Here is a 21818-nt window from a genome sequence, read left to right as displayed (position 1 = left end):
TGGCTGTGTTCTCACCAGGCTGTGCTTACCCAACCAAGGACAAGCCTTATTCATAGGGTCTGTTTTCCTATCCCTACCTCCCAAAGGCTCCACCTCATTCCAGCACACTCTGGGGGGTGGTGGTGGCTGGAGATGTTATGATTTCAATGTGGAAGTGTGAGGGGGAGACATTGGTCTCATAGGAGACTAGACGCAGGCATATCACTCAGGCCCGTCTTGATTTAGAGCAATTGTCCCTTCAACAGCACATGTGAAACTGTGAATCAGTGTACAGTTTATTGATGGCCTTTGATGTAGAAGCTTCAGTTTCTACAGAGACAATGACAATTTGTGTCTGAGGTCATATGGCCCTTAACAGCCATTACAGCATTTGGACACATATGCATCTTTCTGGGAATGGGTTGAACATTGTTTCCTCCTCTATGTAATATATACTCTACACTAGTGTATACTCCCCTGGAAATGCCACTTTACTGTCCAGCATGTGGAGTGTGTGCAGCAAATATGACTTTGACAGAGTCCTGTGGGCAGCTCCTGGGAAGGAAGGGCACTGTTGTCTCCCGCGCTGTTATTTTGGTTGCTTTAATAACTGCCACATGCTGACATCCTACAGGATGTGCTTTCCACTCTCTCTGTCACTTTCTAATCCTTAGGACTGGGCAGCCAGTGTGTGAGGTCAGGGAGGTTAGGTCATTTGTCCCCGGCTGTGGAGTAGGTCGCTACACTGCAATTTAAATCCACATAATATGGACTTGAGGATCTGAAGGGCTTCTCTCCTGGGGTTCAGCTCCATGTCTACTGGCTTCTGTTCCCTGAGCAGTAATTACCATGTGCTTGCCCTGAGCCTTCGTCACACCCTTTTAAGGCGGGGGGAGGGGGGTAGCTCAGTCCCTCCTAAAGGGGTGCACAGTGTCCTCTTCTCAGTCCTTTGGCTGTGGCTTCTTCCCTGGGAGGGGACCTGACCATTATTCCCTGACCCGTGTACAAGCTTTGCCAAGTTGTGCCTTTATGCACACTTAGCATTGCTTGCCGAATGTCTTGAAAGTTTGAAGTTTACTTCTATTATTTGGGCTAACAAAGGAAGTTTTTGTGAAGCAACAGTACATAGATTTTCTCGGGAGGGTTTCCTGCCTCCCAAGATAATACAGTCCATGTCGTTTTGACATTTTATTTTTTTTAAATCTTGTGTGAATTAGTCAATCAATATATCCAAACTGGTCCCTCTTTGCTGTAAATTCTATATAGGTTCTCTCTCCTCACTGACTTACATAAAATACCATGCCGCTGTAGCAACAGAGCAAGCGCTACTTGCTGGCTGTGTGCAAGGTGTGGAGGTTGGAGAGAGGCTCAGGGCAGGGCTCAGGGTGCAGCTGGTGGGCCATGGCCCTGTGCTCAGGCCCAGGCAGGAATCTGCTCGGCAGAGGAGCCCGAGATCTATGTAAGGAAGAGGAGGACAAGACATGGGACCCGTGCAAATGGGAGCCAAGTGAGGCAAGTGCAGAAGGTTCTAACATGGCCCAGCCTCACAGGAACAGCAGGAAATCTCTCAGAATGAAGGATCCTGTTAACTATAGGAGGCATGTTCTTCTGTTTGCCCGCTCCCATCTCCTAACACCTCTGCTCACATTAAAGACGATTTTTGATGGTCGCTGATCTAGGCTGTTTGCTTTAGTGTTTAGGAAGAAAGTTTCAGTCAACTTTCTAAACCGTTAAGGCCTCATTCAGTCACCATGTGACTGGAGAGGAACACTGCTCTGAAGCACATAAATATATCTGTGCTTTTCTTTTCTTTTCTTTTTTTTTTTTTTTTTTTTTTTGGTTTGGTTTTTTGAGACAGGGTTTCTCTGTATAGCCCTGGCTGTCCTGGAACTCACTTTGTAGACCAGGCTGGCCTCGAACTCAGAAATCCGCCTGCCTCTGCCTCCCAAGTGCCGGGATTAAAGGTGTGCGCCACCACACCCGGCTTATCTGTGCTTTTCTAGAGCCACAGGGCTTATTCAGTAAACTCCGAGAGGCTGATTTTTTTATTTTGTCCATATTGCTTATTGCTGCCATTAGTTCAGAGGAATGTTCTGTGAGTCAGTTGAAAATACCTGTCGCAGGCTAACCTCTCGTGATCCGTGAGAGTAGGCTCTGGTTGTGGCCAAAGGGAAGTGCTTTTCAAGGTGAAAGAAAGAAAAGTGGAGAGAGAGAAAGAGGCAGAGAGACAGAGACAGTAGTTTTCGAAGAGAAATGACGATATTAAGCCACTTAAAATATGACCAATTTTTTTTGTCATTGAGATGTTTTTGAAATATACTTAAAATTGCTCCTGTATTGGTGTGGTGTCCTGTCTGAGGAAGCAGCAGCCCCAGTTTCCCAGGTTCTACTCCCTCCTCTGCCTTTTTCTTGCTTACGACACCGCATTTCCGCCACAGGGTGCTGGGCACTCGGCTGACACCACAGACATAAAATATAGCGCAGTGTATTTCCCAGCAGGCTTCGTGCTTGGCACCAGTGGAGGTGGGTTCTGAGCATGGCAGTCAGGAAGAGGAGTCCCCATGGAGGCAGGCACACAGGAGCCACACACATGCACTCGCAGAGTCGTACAGACAGGAAAGGGCGAGCCAGTGTCTCTCCCTGTCTCTCTGGCTGGCCACCTCCTTCTGTCTGTGCGTCCTGTACATACAGCACACACCTGCACGCCCACCGTCCGCCCTCTGACTTGACTTGTGCCTCTGTCCTTCCAGGGCAAGAAGAAGAAGAGGAAGAGAGAGAAGCTACAGGAATCGACTTCAGGTAGGTGTCCCACGGCCCTTCGTTGGCGCTCCTGCTTCTGGCCGACTCCTTATAAACAGTCCGCATCTTCTTAGACGCTGCTGCATTCTGTGACTGTCACATGTGATCCCTAACTCGGCTTTCTTCCTTTTCTGAGATCCCTTAACGTTTCAAAAAGGCTTTTCTTTTCAATGTGAATGTGCCTGTAGAGACTCCTTTCCCATCCCTGTGCCCCAGAGCCATAGTTACGAGGAGTGGTTGATTTTTTTTTTCTCCCTTCTGTTGTCTGTCTTCTCTTTGCTTCTGCCTCTGCTCTGTTTGCACAGTCCTTAATAATGTCACTTCTACGGTGACAGTACAACATGCTACCTTGCATTGCCTTGAGCATCTCTCATGTGTCTGGGGTTTTAAATACTAAAGGACAGGTGGGGCTTGTCTCACACTGATGGCAGGAGTCAGTGAGGGCCCACGTCAGTCCCGTTCCCTGTCCGTTAAAGGGCCACCACACGCACTGCACAACACACAGACACGGCCGCCATGAGAACCACAAAGGGCAAAGCGAGCAGGTCTACATGGTGTTGTAGCTACTACATATTTGGAATGTACAGAAACCTCTCCATAAACATTTGTTAAAGACACAATTTTCTGCAGGTACAGGTCCCAGAATGACAGCTGCCTACATCTGAAACATGGTAAGACCAACTCTCTCGGCCCCTGCTGCTGACTTAGCTCTTAACGAGGCGCTTGCTTGCGGATCTCCTCGCTCTCACCAGTTCCACTCAGCATGGTTCCCAAAAGAGGAAAAGGTCACCCAAGTCAGTCTAGTGCGGATGACCCAGTCGCTCGTGGGTTTTACCCCAGCTGTGTGTTTCCGACGCAGTGTGCCTTCACGTCTATTATGCCTTTATTATATATATATACATATTGCTATTTCTCTGTTCTCTTGCCTTCAATATTATTTTCGCAGCTATTTCAGTGGGAAAATCAACCTTTAAAAAATGTATATATAGGAAGCAGCCTACATCCCCCACCTGCAGTGGGGATGAGTCTGAGGGTCACCTTTGTACCCCTCTCTGCCCTGGTACATGGTAAAGGCTCGGTTGAAATGATGTGTGGACGGTGTGCTTGTAGGGAGGAAGATTCATGTGGTTTATTATTTTCTTTCTATTTTAAAATATCTTCTACTGAGTGTTTTCCTTTATTGGTAATCATTGCTAGACCTTACCAAAGGATCTGTAAGTAAAACCTAGTTTGTTCATTTTTATGGTTAAGTCTTTAATTTTGATCCACATGACCCAGGAAACTGGCTTCATAGGTAAATTCTGGGTCTTAAGGTTGAGTTGACAGGGTGTATCCATTCTCGACCACAGCTGCCGATGTATCTGCTGTATTCTTTCTCTAGGACCCTGTGCACCCAGCCCTGCAGGGCTTCCTCGACCGCCATCCCCGGCCCCTTACTGCATTGCTGTTATTGTAGCTGTTAGGGATGTGTTATGGCCACAGAGTTTACTTCTACAGTTTATCCATTTTGCTCTCGGAAGGATTTTTCCAAAACACCAATGAATGATGTCTCTTCTCTACTCAAAGCCAGCCAGTTCTTACTGCCTGAAGGGTATAGTCACATCTCCTAGCTCAGATCTGCCACTGTACCCTATCGTGTGTCTGTGCCTCAGGTCAGTTGTTCAAGGTTTCTTCTCACTCCCAAACTGACCCGTGTGAGCTCTGTCCAGATAAAATTAGCAGTTCCACAGATAGACGGTGAGCACCACCTACGCTGGTCCCTGTGCTTGGAAGGCCTGCCTCTCTCTACACACGAACACACCAACCTGGGCAGCATCCCTTAGAATGGCCTGCAGTACGGATGGATGCTCTGGGCCAAGCCAGGGAACCCCATCCCAGCTTGAGAATTTACTTAGGGTCCTGAACTTTCAAATGATGTTTCCCTATAGAAATCTCCCAGGGTACGGGCACCAAGTAGATTTAAATTTCCAGTCGACTACCTGGGCCCTCTAGTCAGCTTCTTAGGCTGTTCTCCTCATCTGGAATGCATAAAACTTGTCTTTGGCCATTATGAACTCAGAAAGGCCTCTCCCTCCTCCCAGAACCCTGCTGCTTACTCTCTTGAGAAACTTTCTTTCTTTTCTTTTCTTTTTTTTTTTTTTTTATTTATTTTGAGAAACTTTCTTGATCTTCATTCTGACTTACCAGGTTTCCAAATCCCCAGCTGGTACCACAGTTGCTCTATCCAAACCTAACCTCACTGATTTAGCCTAAGGCTCGATGGCTTCTTCCATGGACCACCTCTTGACATCGGTAACATCACACCCAAACGTAACACGGTCAAAGATGATGGCTACCTAACTGAGTGGCTATTGATAACGGTCTTCTGAGCCAGCCACCTAGCTTTGTTCTTTAGTTCACAGGGGATGATTCGGTTATAATCCCAGCCCCAGGACACATCTGGCTTCATAGATGAACAACCTAGAAAGAAGCTTGCATATACACACCTTGTATTGTTTCTGTTCGTTTCTTGGTGTCATCTCTTTAAGACAGGGTCTCACGTAGCACAGGCAGACCTCCAACTCACTTATGTAGCCAAGGTGGACCTTGAACTTTGATCCTCCTGCCTCCACCATCTGAGTGCTGGGATTACAGGCATGTACCACCACCCGTGGTTTACTGGCACTGGAGACCAAGCCTGTTTTATAAATGTTATCTTTTCTTCATTGCTGATCGCTTAGGAATAGTTTACCCCACCTTTGCATGTCCAGCCATGACGAGGAAGGCCCTCGGAAGTACAGCGTGCCCAGGGCCAGCTCTCAGTCATGGACTAAATGCAGCGTTTGCTTCAACAATTTTAGAGCTACCTATTTCGTGTGAAATGCACTGCAGTACTTAAGAGTTGGAACTTGATTTAATACCTTTCATGATTATATATGTAATCATGATTTCATATATATGTATGTATATATTATATACTTGATATACTTGATATAAAAGCTGAGTTTGATACAAAATGTTTGATGTAAAATCTGCTGGTTTTTTTTTTTTTTGTCTTAAAATGCACTTCAGCTGCCTGTTTCTTTAATAAGTCACAAAAATCTTTGAGATTCTCGCCACTAATTTTTTTTCCTGAAGGTTAAGGAGTCTTCCTTGAATGTACTACAACAAAACAAAACCTGCCTCTGTCCCCCATTGTCTTCGAGCCCCCAGCTGCTGCCCCCCCCCCATTGTCCTCGAGTCCCCAGCTGCTGGGTAAAGCCTGGCTTGCTGCACTTACTGCTTAAAGCCACTAGTATCGATCTCTCTCTCTCTCTCATTTCCTGGATGGGCCACATGGTCTTTGAAGTCACCACTCACACACACCACCGCCACCACAGTCTTGTGCAGAGAAAACCTGGGAGTTAGGAGATATGTGCAGAGCATAGAGGAACCCAGGCTGCCATCCAGAAAGAGTCCAGTGAATTAGTGATGACAGAATGCTTGCTTTCCACACCTCTCCTCTTCCTTTGCTGTAAGAACTCCTGCACCCGGGCTTGCTGGCCACCCGTGCTTATTTACTGAGCCAGGTTTTTTTATAAGACCTGGAGATGCTGCATCGAATGGGACAGAGAGGGACCCCACGGTCATGTGCTACCTGTGCCACTGGAGGGCGTTTGACAAAGGAGTCTTGCCAAGAAATCTAATGGTGCAATAAAAATAAAAGATTCTTGGCAGCCAGCAGTAGTATGCATGCCTTTAATACCAGCACTTGGGAGGCAGAGGCAGGTCAGCCTGGACTACAGAGTGAGTTTCAGGACAGCCAGGGCGACACAGAGAAACACTGACTCTACCCGCCTGCGCCCCCCCCCCCAAAAGGTTCTTGGCGCTCAAGACCTCAAGAAAGTACTCTGTCATGGAGGAGGGGCCTGTGACAGTCATCTGTAGTCCCTTCTGGAAGAGCTGCAGCAGAGACCCCCGGGACTGGTCTACTGAGGTCTCAGAACAGGCCCTGTGTGAAGCACAGGGCATAGAGCAGCCCCTCACAGTCTCTGGTCTTGGGTCTGCATGGGGTGAGAGAGTAGGGAGAGAAACCGTGGCCTCTAATTAATTCACCTAACTTCTGATCTGCACTGCCTCGTGGTGCTGCCACAGGGACCCTTTTGTCTCCCTTCCCTAACGTGCCACCACCCAGACTGCTTCTGTGTAACAGTCAATTGCCTGTGTGGCTCTTCACTTCCTGTGCAGATCCCCTCCGAGGCCTCTTCCCCTCCCCAGAGTGGTTTTCTGGTGCCCACAAGTACTCAGAACTAGTACTGATCACGTGGGTTTGGTTTCTCCCATGGTGTAGGAAGGTCCTGTCTTGCCTGAGCCGATCTCACCTCAGAAGCAAGCCCAGGACAGACAGATGGAGTGTACTTGATTAGAACCTTCTCGCTCTGTAGAGCCGCGGTTCTCAACCTGTGGGTCACGGCCCCTTTGGCAAACCTCTGTCTCCAAAAATATTTACACTACCATTCACAACAGTAGCAAAACTACAGTTAGGAAGTCGCGATGGAAATAATTTTATGGGTGGGGGTCACCACAATGTGGGGGAACACTATTAAAGGGCCACAGCATCAGCAAGGTTGAGAAGCACTGCTCTAAAGAGATGTGAAATCACCCCAGCCGTCTTTCAGTCCTGAGAGGGCAATGCCCAGTCTGCGTACCCACCAGGGCCTGGGCAGGGTGTGGGCAGAGGCTCTGCCGCCAGGGAAACTTCATATGTATCTTACAGTCATACATTCAGGGGCTTCACACTCCAGTTCACACCCAGCCTGCTGAGTCGTACCCACCCTCCCACCTCAACCCTCTGGCCTGGATCTCCTCCACTTTGTTTTTTTCTAGGAGCTCCCCTGAATTTTCAGGATCTTCCTTCCTTCCTTCCTTCCTTTCTTTCTTTCCTTCCTTCCTTCCTTCCTTCCTTCCTTCCTTCCTTTCTCTCTTTCCTTCTTCCTTCCTTCCTTCCTTTCTCTCTTTCCTTCCTTCCTTCCTTCCTTTCTTTCTTTCTTTCTTTCTTTCTTTCTTTCTTTCTTTCTTTCTTTCTTTCTTTCTTCCTTCCTTCCTTCCTTCCTTCCTTCCTTCCTTCCTTCCTTCCTTTCTCTCTTTCCTTCTTCCTTCCTTCCTTTCTTCCTTCCTTCCTTCCTTCCTTTCTCTCTCTCTCTCTTTCTTTCTTTCTTTCTTTCTCTCTTTCCTTCTTTTTTTCTAAACTTTTAATTTTTCAAAAAAAAATGTTTGAGTTAACTTTTTGGATTACTACATAAAATAATGAATGTTGTTAGGGAATTTTCTTTTTTAAAATGTTTGAATTTTTTCTTGTTAAATTAGCCTACAAAGTAGCAGGTTTCCATAAAGAATTTTAATATTTCATTTTGGTTGTTGCCCCTACCCCACCACTACTACAGCATCTTGATATACATGTGCCTGCTTTGTTCTGGTTTGCTTCTTGCCTCCTCTCTCCTTCCTCCCCAGGTCCTTTTTCTTCTCCACTTTCACGCTATTTACACAACTTCTACCTTCCACATTTGAGAGAAAACTCATTGTTCTGTGTGGATCTGGATTATTTTGCCTAAACATAACCACCCCAGGTTTATTCCACTTTTTCTACAAATGACTCAATTTTATTATTCTTTATAGCTAAACAGTACTCCACTGGGTATGTCTGTTTATCTAATTCATTTGTTGCCAAGCCCTTGGGCTGCTTCTGGCCATTGTGAACATTCCCTCTAGAATCATGGGTGTAGGGGGCATGTCTGTGGTATGTCTGGGCGTGTACTCAGAAGCCAAGCTATACAGTCTGTCGACCTTTAGTTTGTTTGTTTGTCCGTTCGTTTTTCCAAGACAGGGGTTCTCTGTATAGTCCTGGCTGTCCTGGAACTCACTCTGTAGACCAGTCTGGCCTTGAACTCAGAAATCCACCTGCCTCTGCCTCCTAAGTGATGGGATTAAAGGCGTGCACCACTACCGCCTGGCTCTACCTTTAGTTTTTTGGGAAATCAACGTATATTGACCTTTGGATGGTCACACTGACTTACTTTCCTACCAGCAGTATGAAGAGTTCCTATCCCCCATGGATGTGCCATGACTAGTGCGTGCTCTGTGTACCGTGGCCATTCTGACCTGGTTGAGATAGATTCTCGGTGTACTCTTAACTTGCGTTTCCCAGATAGCTAAGATATTGGACATTTTCTCAAAAGTATCTGTTCAGATAATTTACCCAGGAGTGAAATGTGTTGCTTGCTTCTTTGTTGTCGTTGTTGTGTCTTTGAGGGGTTTTGTTTGTTTTCAAGTCACTTTTAAAATTTGTCAACGAAGGGTAGGGGGTGGTTGTTGTCTGTATGAGTGCAGTGCCCAGGGATACCAGAAGAGGGCGCTGAGTCCCTTTAGCAGGAGTTAGAGCCAGCCTGATGCGGATGCCGAAAACCCAACTCAGATCCTCTTAACCTTCCGACCCCTCACAGGACCCCAGAGGGCTTCTTTGTTTTTAATATATTGTGAAGGTTAACCCCTCTCAGGTTAGTAGTTGGCAAAGATTTTTTTTCTTCTGCCTGTAAGTCACCTCCTTTGCTAAAGCTTTCTTAATTCAATGAAATACGGTGCACAGTTCTTTTCTCTCTGTATCCTGCAGGCCTGTTCTGAGATCATTGCTTGTGGCAATCTCTCTATGTTTGCCTTTAGTAGTTTCAAAGTTTCAGGCCTTACATTAAGATTTTCAATGGCGGCAAGTTTCGACCTTCGAGGTGTGCGTATTCAGTTTTCCCTCCCCCATTGCTTAAAAGTAGTTCTCATTCCTTCAACATATGTCTATGGAATCTTTGTCAAGACTCGGTTGTCTGTGGATTCACGGGTTTGTTTCTGCCTCTCTTCCATTCCATTGGTCGGTTCTAACATAGACTGTTTCATTAAATTCCTGTTAAGCGAGGCTGATCTTTCAAGTTCACGCCTCTGAAAATGCAGCTCCGATGCTATAAAAAGCTCTCTAAACACTGTGCCTCCACTCCTTAAAATGCATGAATTATATTTTATGCTTCCATGTTTTGGGGGTGGGCTGGGGGTTGGGGGTTGTTCCCTGTGTGGCCTCTTCAAGCCTCATGTAGAAGTTGGAGAGGAGACGGTGAACCAACCAAAATGACTGTGTGTGAGAATTCCATATGCAAATTCACTCTGAAACAGCTGTTGATCGGCTGTTGTCCAGACTGAAAACAGGGTCAGTGGAAGCCATTCCTGAGGGTTCTTCTGTGCAAGCCAAATGCAGATCCTGTCCTGTTTCGGACTCACCCGTCCTTTTATCAGGAAGCTGAGAGAGCCCAGGGCCTCGGGAAGGGGCCTGTACCACTCCTTTCTGTCTGTGTGTAGGCCAGTGTCTGTCACAGGCACTTGTGATGTATCCTGCACCAGTAAGGGTGACTCCCACAGGGTAAGGACTGTGCCTGGGGAGGGGGCTACTTGGTGAGCGAGACAGAGCCTTTTCCTTCCCAGAGGGGTTTCCAAAACGAGAAGCTGTAGGCTCAAGATGGCTAACTATAAACGAATATGATTAGTGCTGTGAGTTAGCATGGTAGATAAGAATGAGGAATATGTCAAATAAATCAGTAAATCTGAGCAGGTTCCTGGCAGTGTCCTAGTGCTGCCTCTTGGGCTGGGAATGGGCAAGGAGCTCCCCTCATTATTTTCCTGGGAGTTTTTAGGGCTTTGATGTGGGTTTGATTTGGAACCTACAGCACCTCAACAGCTTGTCAGTAGTCAGACACTACTATCAAAGACTTGACTTTTCTTTCTTCCTGGTTCAGTCAAGATGGGCGAGAAAGTGAGCATAGAATCAGAATTTGTGAAACATCAGGAAAATTGATCACTCGAGTTCATTCATTAAAAACCAACCCTGTGAACAAGTTTATTAGTGTTTGGTGTAGTATAACAAACCCCAGAGCCAAAATTATCCAGACACACAGTTTGGAGGTAGTGTCTCTCTGATTATATAGTATCCAGAAACTAATTTAAAAGTAGAAGCAAGATACTTTTAGCAGCAGAAAACTCCTCTGGCTAAAGGCACAGAAGTTCACCTGAAGATAGATGCAGATGCGCACGCAGCCCCCTCACACCCACCCCACCCCCATTTTGGCTCTGACATAATCTTTATCTCAGAGGCTTGCTAACTAAATGAAGAAGTGTGTTTATCACTAAATAGAACCTTCAGCCTTCACTGCCCTGGGGCCAGGAGCTGTGTGGGAGAAGTAATTGCAAGTACTGTACAGGCTACAGGAGTTAATTGCGCACTGCTTTGGATTTATGTTGGGGGGAAAAAAAAACAAAAAACATGTTTCTGGCTTCTGTTTGATGATGGCATTTAAAGGCTCAGGGCTCCTGGGTCCTGTGATTCCTCCCACAGAACCCTCCCAGCTACAGAGCCAGAAGGCAGAGCCCTGAGGGTCTGGGGGTAGCCTGCATTCAGCCCCAGCTTCAGCCCTGTCCTTTGCAAGGTGGGAAGTGAGTGGTCAGGCGTTCTCAGTAGTCTTTTAAAAAGCATTTACTTCCCATATAGTTTGAGGCTCACCCCGGCATCTTTGAGCCTTTTCCCTAATCTTTGCTCCTAATCCTACCCACAAGTGCACAGGAGGCCAACCTCACTAGGTGTCTAAGTCTCTGGGTGTCCTCTGGATAGGTGTTTAGTTAGAAAACAAAGCCAGACTTCTTTTTTTTTTTTTTTTCCTTTTTCTTTTTTGTGATATGGTGACATTAGAGGGAAATTCAAGGCAGCTTGAGAAATCCTAACACTTGTTTAGAGTCTCAAAGCAGAGAAGACTCTTGCCTGGATCTAGAAAGTGAAAATATGCAACCCGATGTCTCCTTTTTCATCTGTGACACACACACAGGAAGCACCTGACAAGGAATTGTTACAAGCAGAAGGTACTAAGCGGAAGTTAAAGACTCTGGGAAACAAGTGTCTGGAGAGGCGTAGCTGGCAGGTCAGAGAGGCCAGGTGTCATGGTCACTGTGCAGCACCCACCCAGCTGGAGTTAGCATCTCCCAGGCACACAGTCAGTCGCTCTGTGCTCAGTGGCGTCCCCTAGCGGAGGCTACCTCCTGCCTCCCTTCATAGTGCAGTATGAAGCATAGATCCTAGGCAAGGGGCTGCTAGCTGCATCTGTCTTGCCTGAGATTCCCAGCTCACTTTGCTTGTAGCTGGAGATCTTGGTGCCTGGAAGGGGCTCTCTTCCACAGCTCCTGCCTCTGGCTTGTCCATTCTGAAGGAATGGCCTACCTATGACTTTCCTCTTCTGCAATTGGCTGTCACAGATGAGTGGAAACCTCTTAGAGGATCCGTAATGCAGCACTCTTGACTGTCATGTCCCTCAATTAGTCCAGCCCTGGGACAGGGTCATTGGTGTGACTGGATGCTTTTTGCATAATTGAAAGGCACGGTCAGATCTCTAGGCATCCAGAGCAGGGAGGTAGGAGGGAATACCTGTGGACCGGATGTTTTTTGCATAATTGAAAGGCACGGTCAGATCTCTAGGCATCCAGAGCAGGGAGGTAGGAGGGAATACCTGTGGATTAAAGACTCTCAGGGCAAATTTCAGAAAGTTCTAAAAAGCAAAACTTGGGTTTCTGGCACGTTTAGAGCTGCACTCACTCGGAGAGTGATAACAGGTGGGACTGTCCTGCAGTGGGCCTCTCCAACCTTGAGCATCATCTCCCTTCTCACCTGTGCCCAGTGGGGCTGACCGTGTGACAATCTTGTCTTCCTGTCATGCTGTCCCCTAAACATTCCAGAGAAACAACTTTTGCATGGCACTTGAGTTGAGTTCTGTATTGGAAGCAGGCCTGAGATGGTTTAAAGCACAGGAAGAGCATACGTAAGTTATATGCAGATATGTGCCATTGCATGTCTGACTGCAAAGGACTCTTCGTGGATACCAAGGGGCAACTGTACCAGAACAGCCTGCATTTGACTTACGTAACCATCCAGTGGAACCGAGGGCTATCTTACTGCTGGGCCAGAGAATAGGAAAGTAGAACTCAGCTAGCAGCCAGATCCACTGGTCAGCTGCAACTAGAACCTAGCCAAGGAGCCAGTGGAGATGGCTGCTCTTCCAGAGGCTCAGGGACTGAGATCAATTCCCAGAACCAACAAAAGTTCACAGCCATCTCCAACTCCAGTCCCTGAGCATCCAGAGCCCCTTCCTGCCTCTGAGGTACCAGGCACACACACAGACCTGCGGACAGAGCACCACATACTAGAATTGAATATTTAATATATTTAACTGGGCATGAAGATGCACAGGGAACTCACTGGACCTCCCTTGTGATAAAGTGATATCTAGCCCCAATACGTATGGATTGAATTGCAATTTCACCTGCTCACTAAAATAATATCGAATAAGGAGTTGCTTTAGAAACATTTTAATAGAGTCCTTTTCTCACTGGGGTACCTGGAGCTATGGAAGTGCCACCTTCTGACACCTCGTGTCTCTTAACTGTCAAAACATAAAAAGAGTTTCTGTGTGGTACTATGGCCAAACCTTACCTAGGACTGTGTGCACTCTAGGTAGCCTGGTTAGTCTTCTTTTTTGTCAGCGTGGCACAGGCTAGAGATATCTGAGAAAAGGGACTCACCACTGAGAAAACGCTTCCCTAAGATCGGCTGGAGGCCTGCCTGCCTGAGGAACATTTTTCTAATTGGAGATTGATGGGGGAGGGCCCATTGTGGGTGGGGCCGCCCTGGGCAGTTGGTCCTGGAAAGAGACCAAGCAAGTCAGGAGGAGCAAGCTACTAAGCAGCTCCTTCCCTCCCTTCCCAGGATGGTGGCCTAGGGCTGGGCAGTGGGGGATGGAGTTAACCCTTCCCTCCCCGGGTTGCTTTTGGTCATGGTGTTTCATCACATAACAGACACTCTTAAGACAATAGACTCTACCACTGTGAAACACGCACAGCTCCCAACATGGACTTTTTATAGATATAAAGGATTTAAGGAAGCTGGGGAGATGATCCGACAGTTAAGGGTGCAGGGTCACCCTGGGGAGCTGGGTTCGATATTCAGTGTCTACATGGCTGCTCAGCAACACCTGAAACTCCAGTTCCTGGGGAAGGGATCTGGCATCTTCTCTAGCCTCTGTCATGTGCCAGGAGACATGCATGCAGTCAGACACCCGTATACATAAAATATATGTTTAAAAAACCACCTTAAGTATAATTCTGTCTTCAACATGGTGCACTGAAATTTCTTAGTACTTGAGGCGGACACGCTACAGAGTGTACTGTATTGCATGTGTCACAAGGAATGTGATGGTTTGGCACTACTATAAATGTCCCCAAGCAATATATGAAATGTCTAAATTGCTGTCTCTGGTTTTTCTGTGATTGTCCTTGCAATATGGAACGACTCCTCTCTGTCAGGAGTATGTGCGTTCTGCCACGTGATGGGGGATTGAAGAATTGAAAAATGAACTTTATTTGAATAACCAGGAGTCAAAAGTAAAGGGCCAGGGTACTGTGTAGATGGATGCACAATGTTCTGGGTTTGTGCGTGAATTTCCCAGCATCCCTGTGGTTCCTTTGAGACGAACTCGCCACTGTTCTCCATACCTGGAGCTCTAGCAGAGAGACTTGGTTCCTTCATACACCACGTGATAGAAAAGTCCAAAGCAAGATTGCTCACGGTTTGGGTTTTAATTCAGCTCTGGCTTGATAGTTGATAAGTTCTTTGGTAAATTCTGAGTGTCACCCCAGAAACACCCCAGTTCTGCCTCTCAGGCTTCTTGGCTACCAGTCTTTTGAGAAGATATTCTGTACCCAGAAATATCTGGTTGCTCTTCATTTCGTAAATGGCATCATTTGGCTGGCCAGCCTGCGTAGCCTCTGTTCTTGAGTTCACAGTCTATGTATCCTACATTCTTAGCCTTGGGAGGGGTGGCGTTGAGGAACCCCAGGCTGTTGCCCTTCCACAGTGCCTGATGAGTCACGTGGTGGAGTTCACGCATGCACTTTTAGTCCCAGGCAGTAGCTGAGGCTCACTGTCCCTTTGAGAACACCCAGAACTGTAACTCATGCTTCTCCTTCGTCCCTCCATGCACTGGGAGCAAGGGCAGGCTGTATCTGCTTCTCACAGATGAGGAACTGGGGCCTGGGGCCCGCCGGCGACTGTCTGAAGAGAGGAAGATCATGAATTCGAGGCCTGGATCGCAGCCTGACTCAGGCCTGTGTGTTGTGGGTATCTTATTCCGAGTGTCCCGTCACTTCTCCACACTCCATGAACTGGTTGACAAGCCCCAGTGTTGGAGCTGAGAGGAAGCAGATGTGCAACCTGTCACCTCATTTTTATACAAAGTTAGCCTCTTCCCTCTCTGGGTGACCTGTCAGGATGAGAGAAATGTGGACTAGGTATTTAAAGGTGTATTTCTGGCAACAAAAATATGTTCCCTTAATTCAGGACTGTTCTCTAGAGCGGTGGTTCTCAACCTGTGGGTCGTGACCCCTCTGGGGTCAAAAGACTCTTTCACAGAGATCGAATATCAGATACCTGGTGTTTCAGATATTTGCATTACAATTTATAACAGTAGCAGATTTACACTTATCAAGTTGCAACAGAGTAATCTTATGGTTAGGGGTCACCACAACACAAAAAAAACTGTATTAATGGGTTGCAGCCTTAGGAAGGTTGAGAACCACCAATATAGAGCATGCCCTAAATGTCTGGGTCTGCAGATTGTAGACCCAGCAGTCCCTGGAGCTGTGGCCTCCCACAGGACATGTGACCTCACAGGTCAGGCGGGTCTGTATGACTAGATTGAAGGCAGACTGCCCCGCAGCCATTGCTAATGGATCCCAGGTCCGCCTCTGTCACCTTGATCCAAAGTTGTTTAGCTGGTCGCAGTGTTGGCTAACACAAGGAAAAAGCTGTACACTAATATCCTGCCTGGGTCTAATCTGAGTCCTAAGCCAGGGCTCTGGCCCCCTTCCTGACTCCCTCCCACAGCTCTGTGGTCAGGGATGCAGTTGTCCTCAGGGTGGAACTAAGGCTGCAGAAACAAAACTCAGCATCAAGCTCGCTGACCACACATTTCCATTTTTCCCTTTCCCAAACCCCAGGTTGTGTCAAACCCAAGGACCCACAGCCAGGCTCGCCCGCCAGGTTAGAGCAGATTCTCATCTGCTGAGGGAGATGGGATTTCTTTACTGGCTGACTGAGCTCGGGCCTCTTTACTGGTTTGTTCTTGAACAGCGTGGCATCTTGGGTTAGGCAAAGCTACGGTATTCTAGACGTGGGGCACATTGTCAGGATAAAGGCGCTGTCGCCTGGTGATGGACAGAGAGAAGACGGGAAGGTTAAAGAGAATGATGGTGTCGTTGCAAAGCATGGTGGTAGGAGGGAGTGTTGAGCACAGCGCCTCCCTGGGGCTTGATTTCCTCCTCTACGAATACGTGAGAATTCACAGCACCGTCGCAGTGGTTTGAAACGTTGTATGAAGGTTTTCCCCAGTGCCAGACTTCCGACAGGCGACAGGCACAGTCACCTTAAAGTCAGTTAGGCGAAGGCAATAGAGAAGCAGAGTGTTTGGAGATTGGCTACAGGGGTCACCTTGGGCCCATCATGACCCAATCGACTCAGTCTCCTCTGCAGAAAGACAGGCCTGGCGGCTCTTCCGTGCTTGCCTCCTGCCCTGAATCCTACACAGCTACCGTCCACACACACATCAGATTGCCCAACACAGGAGTCCACGCCCTGCCGTAACAGGCAGAGAGTCCGTGGCGAGGGGTGTGGCATGTTGCCACAAGGCGATTCTTGCAGTTAAAACTTCTTTTCACCCCTCACAAAACTAATGTCTAATACCTTCTCCCCAAAGATGATGTCATAACAGAATACGCATTCAGGTCTTACTTCCTGAGGTGTAATGCCTGGTGCCATTTAGACAGACGTGGGGTGGGGCGGGGTGGGGTGGGGTGGTGGGAAGAGTTTGGAGGGGTCCCGATTCAGTGCTTTTGGTTGCTTACCAGCTCTGACCGTGTTGTCAAGAATACAAGAGTTTGCATTTTGTCCCTAGAGACCCTCCTTGCTACCCCTGTCTTAGCGTGTATAGCTGGTGAAGCCCAGGTGGACAGGGGCACCAGCTTCTCCCATGAGAAGGAAGATGGGAGAAGGGGCTGGAGTGCCTGTAGCTCCAGGCCTTCAATAGAATTCCGCATACGTTTTCATAGAGTTGGGCCCTCCTCCTGCCTGCCCCTCTCTTGCATCCCTCTTGGTTTTGTACCAGAGACGCAGTCTCCAGGGGTCAGAACAGTTCATCTGCCAGGAGCCTTCACGGTTTGCCCTTGCCATTCAGGCTCCTCATAAGCCAGATGAGGTCTTGGTACCACTTGAGTAGACAGGTGGTCAGTCAGACTGGAGGTTGTTTAAGGAAGGCAGCTGTGGACAGAGTGTGTAGGGCATTGTGTTTCGTGCTAGTGTCTGCTCTGTACAAGTGGCCACGTGACAGGACACTGGCCTTAACATCTGTAAGGGAGCCGCTGGCTCCCTTTGATGCTGGGGGCTTGGTAATCACTGCTTTGATTACCCAGGAAGGCTTCAGTGGGTGGAGCCCTGTCCCTTTCTAGCCAGCAGCCCAGCCCCACTGCAGACCTTGGCAAGTCTCCCATCTCGGGAGCTTGGTTCCTTCAAGCGGATCTTGATTTGACTCATTTTTGTATCTGTAAAACAACCCGCGTAGAGCCCCGTTTCAGGACAGTTTCTCATCAGGAATGCAACCCCAGGGTGGTGGGCTGCCATGCAGGGGACCTCTGAGGATAGCCAGCCAACTTGTCGGGGACAGTTACAGGGCAACACAATAGTGAAGCAAGGACAGCCGCACCATGCGCGTGTAGGACAGATGACTATTAGGAGATGAGGAGATTCTGTCTGTGAGGAACATGACTCTCTAGGCAGCCATGTTTGTTTGATTTGACTGTGATAACTGAGGCCAAGTCCAGACTCGAGGAAGAGCGGGGCTTGTAGGTAAGACAGGCAGGCAGGAGAAGGGCTGTGTCTCTGATGTAGAATTAGAGTCAAAGCAAGGGTTCCTACAGCTGGGGTTGGGGACAGGTCCCAGCAGACGGATAGGTTGTCTGCCATGGTAGAAGACATCCTCAGGTCCCTGTGGTCATTCAGATCTAATCCCCAGCAGCCTGGCCTGGGCCAGCAGCCTAGGACTTGAAGGCCATACCTTCTTAGGAAACAATATTTTCCCATCACAGACTCAGAGGAAGACTGCCCAGAAAGAGCAGCTTGGCCCGAGCCTTTGGACATCCTTCATGCAAAAGTGCAAAGTAAACAGGGACCTCTGGGGCCACGCCCAGACCCGACTCCAGTCCGGTTCCTCTCATTAGGAAGGCCTTGCCTCTCTTAGCCTTTTGATCCTCCCGTGTGAAGGACTGACAGGTTGCTTGGTTCATAACAAAGATCTGCAACCGAACAGTGTGTTCTGTTTAGTAGGAAAAGGTTAGCTTTGCACAGTAGGGATTTTAAATCTTTGGAGACTTCACAATTCTAGCATTGCAATGGTTTCTTCCCGGTTTTCCCAGTTTGTTTTATTTCTCTGTAGCGGCTCAGGGGATATAGTTGCTTCACAGTTTGGATCAGGTGCTTGTGGGTGGAGCCAGCTGTGGAGGGAGCATCAGTCGTCCGAGTCGTTCTCCACGAGCCCTCTTCTAGTCCGCACCAAAATCCTACGGAAGGCACTTGGCCACCCACCTTTTCCCATGGTCACAGCTTCTTTCAGGTCGTCTGATGTTCCAATTCCTTTCCCTCCTCAGTGAGAGCCGGAAGGAGCCCGCCACTTAGAATTAATCTTTTAGAGGAATGGTCTACTTGGTTTTTTGGGTTTTTTTTTTGTTTGTTGTTGTTGTTGTTGTTTTGTTTTTCGAGACAGGGTTTCTCTGTGTAGCCCTGGCTGTCCTGGAACTCACTTTGTAGACCAGGTTGGCCTCAAACTCAGAAATTCACCTGCCTCTGCCTCCCAAGTGCTGGGATTAAAGGCGTGCGCCACCAAGCCCAACTTAATATTTTTTTATTACGTATTTTCCTCAATTACATTTCCAATGCTCTCCCAAAAGTCCCCCATACCCTCCCCACCCACTCCCACTTTTTGGCCCTGGCGTTCCCCTGTACTGGGGCATATAAAGTTTGCAAGTCCAATGGGCCTCTCTTTCCAGTGATGGCCGACTAGGCCATCTTTTGATACATATGCAGCTAGAGTAAAGAGCTCCGGGTTACTGGTTAGTTCATGATGTTGTTCCACCTACAGGGTTGCAGATCTCTTTAGCTCCATGGATACTTTCTCTAGCTCCTCCATTGGGGGCCCTGTGATCCATCCAATAGCTGACTGAGCATCCACTTCTGTGTTTGCTAGGCCCCAGCCTAGTTTCACAAGAGACAGCTATATCTGGGTCCTTTCAGCAAACGCTTGCTAGTGTATGCAATGGTGTGGAATGGTCTACTTGTAAAGTGGGGTATAGCAACCACAAACACAGAGAGCTGGCTTCATCTGAGGCTGTCACAGGTTCCGGATGGGGCGCGGGGTTTCTTCCCCTCTGCCTCAGGTTCAAAGCCATGGGAACTAGAGCGTCCTGGCGTGAAGGAACTGACCAAGCCTTTGGTTTCCTCTGCCTCCATTTGACCTTTAACCGGCTGGTAAAATCTCAGGTCACTAAAACTTTGGGGACCAGGGAGTCTTGGGAACCAGGGAGTCTTGGGGACCAGGGAGTCTTGGGGACCAGGGAGTCTTGGGGACCAGGGAGTCTTGGGGACCAGGGAGTCTTGGTTTTGAAAAGCATCTGTTTTAAATTGCTTGCAGAGTGGTTCATTCGAGACAAACAGTAAATTTCTTCATGTATATGGAGGGAGTCATCTTGAGAATTTTGGTGGAAATGGAAGGGTTCCCACCCCCTTGGACCATAAGAATGAACAGTATATCCTGGGTGTGTCGGGCTTGTTGAATGAGAGTTTGCAGCATGCTGGCCATTTGGAATATTCTGGTCCTGTGTAGAATCCTGCCATGGCTCTCTGCAGTGAACTAAAACCAGCAGTAATCCTTCAGGCCCCCTCCTGGCCTGGCTTCTGCTCACCTCTCCAGCTCCTGTCTGGCTCTTTCTATTGATGTCTTTTTTTTTTTTTCAAACATGGTTTTGTTGTTTGTTTGACTGGGACCTAACTTTTTCAGTGCATGTCATAACTGTGCATACATATACAAAGCCAAGTAAAAGTACCTATCCTGGGGTATATTTCAGGGTTTTTTGGTTGGCACCCGGCAATCCATTTTTTAGCCAACATGCACATAAGGAAATGGGTAAAGTAAATGTCTAGGTCAGACATTGCTGCCTGTTAGTAGAAGGCACAGTCTTCTATGGCCTGTCTCCGGCAGCTTCACACTAATGGCATCTCATTTGTTCCCTCTCGAGGTGGTAAGAGAAGCTCCTTCCCAACGTGCAAAGCCAAGGCAGCGACCCCAGGCCCTCTTCTGGAGATGGAAGCTTGTTGAAACCCCAGACTGTCTCCACAGCTTGCCCGGCTGACCCCAAGGAACACTGACAGCAACCTTACCCTGAGGTCACTGCTAGCGCTGACCCACAGACAACAGTCACTGCCACCTCTTCCTTCTGTCTACTGCAAGCGCCGACTTCCAAAAAGAAAGCCGAAAACGGTTGTTTCGGAAAAAGAAAAAAAAAATTTTTTTCAGCCCATGAGAAGGCTAGCAGGCCCTGCCCACTGAGCGGCACTGCCTCCGGTCTCTGCGATTCTCCAGCATCTTCTGCGCCAACCTGTCACCCTTTCGCAAGGACAGACAGGACCTTGGCTGTGTTTGCCTTGTCACGTGCAACTAGAAAGCCAGCGACCAGAGCGGGTATCCTGGTGTGAGAATTGTGAAGACTACTCTCGCTCCTGTCTTCATTTTCCTATCCAAATTTTTATTTAACAGTACAAAAGGATCAAGTTTGTGTTTGCTTCTTCTTCTTCTTCTTTTTTAACTTGGAATTTTTAAATTTACTCTTTTTTTTTTTATTTTTATTTTCCTTGTATATTTTTGCTAACTCTGAGCTTTTAAGTGAAATTCATAGGTCTGGAAGAGTTTGAAATAAAAACAAGATGAAAAGAAGCCTTTTACATTTTTTTCTTTTCTTTTTTCTTTTTTTCTTTTCTTCTTTCTTTTGTCCTGAGAGATCTTGTCCAGTAAATGGCTTCTCTGTGACACACAGTGGCCTCTGCCCTGTGAAGTGTCTGATAAAGCTAAACAGATAGCCAAACCCACTCCTGTTGGTGGTCACGTTTGGCAGCCCGTCTCACTTAGTTTTCTGATTTTGTTTTTTAAATAACAACAGATCTTAACATCTTTGAGCGAACTCATTTGCAGTTGATTTTTTTTTTTAATTTCTTTCTTTTCACTCCTGTAAAAAGCCCAGCACTTGAATTGTTCTTTCTTTAAATGTTCTGTGTTTGTATCTGTTTTTATTAGCCGATTAGTGGGAATTTATGCCAGTTGTTAAAATGAGCATTGACGCACCTGTTATTTTTTTTTTTTAAATAGCAAGGCACAGCCTCTGCCCCAAACTTGTCATCTTAACGTTTGTCATTCCAGTTTGAGTTAACGTGCTGAGCATTTTTTAAAAAGAAGCTTTGTAATAAAACATTTTTTTAAAAGTGTCATTTTATTAAGAATAAAGTTGCTCATAATTGCGAGTTGGTGGTGAACTGAACCCGAGGCCAGGACTCGGTGGGGCCCAGGAGCAGCCCCTGTCAGAGCGGCCCTGTGAGTGCACAGGGCAACCCCTGCCTCCCAGGCCTGCAGACCCCAGCATCCCCTCTCCCGTGCCAGGCACAAATGCGAAGCACGGTCAGAAGGGAGACACCAGAGCCACACAGTAATGGCTTTCTCCCCGCATGTCACAGGCTCCACTCGGGCTGGTGTGGAGAGGCTCATCAGCAGTGCACGTAGTGCCTTCCATCTTCAGAACTCAGTGGATCTCAACCCGAGGATCCCCAAAACCTGGGGGCCCAAGTGGTGAACGAAGTCATCCAC

At 47.6% G+C, this 21818-nt stretch overlaps 1 protein-coding gene across 8 annotated transcripts in view; it reads left to right on the top strand.

The window, feature by feature from the left end:
• Positions 1-21403, top strand: part of Lef1 (lymphoid enhancer binding factor 1) — a 113395-nt gene extending 91992 nt beyond the window's left edge. For 4 of the 8 annotated variants that reach the window (XM_021157757.3, XM_021157755.2, XM_085835523.1 and 1 more), the window contains 3 exons: positions 2730-2778; positions 3409-3449; positions 20203-21403. In XM_021157757.3, coding sequence (XP_021013416.1) covers positions 2730-2778; positions 3409-3443 — 84 coding nt within the window. In that variant the 3' untranslated portion in view covers positions 3444-3449; positions 20203-21403. The remainder of the gene's footprint in view (positions 1-2729; positions 2779-3408; positions 3450-20202) is intronic. The other 4 variants (XM_021157756.2, XM_021157754.3, XM_021157758.3 and 1 more) reach the window with 2 other exon arrangements.
• Positions 21404-21818: the final 415 nt, after the last annotated feature.

Source organism: Mus caroli, unplaced genomic scaffold, assembly GCF_978045245.1.
Source record: "Mus caroli unplaced genomic scaffold, Mus_caroli_1 scaffold_3, whole genome shotgun sequence".
NCBI classification, from domain to species: Eukaryota; Metazoa; Chordata; class Mammalia; order Rodentia; family Muridae; genus Mus; species Mus caroli.
This window is presented reverse-complemented; position numbering and strand designations above follow the sequence as displayed.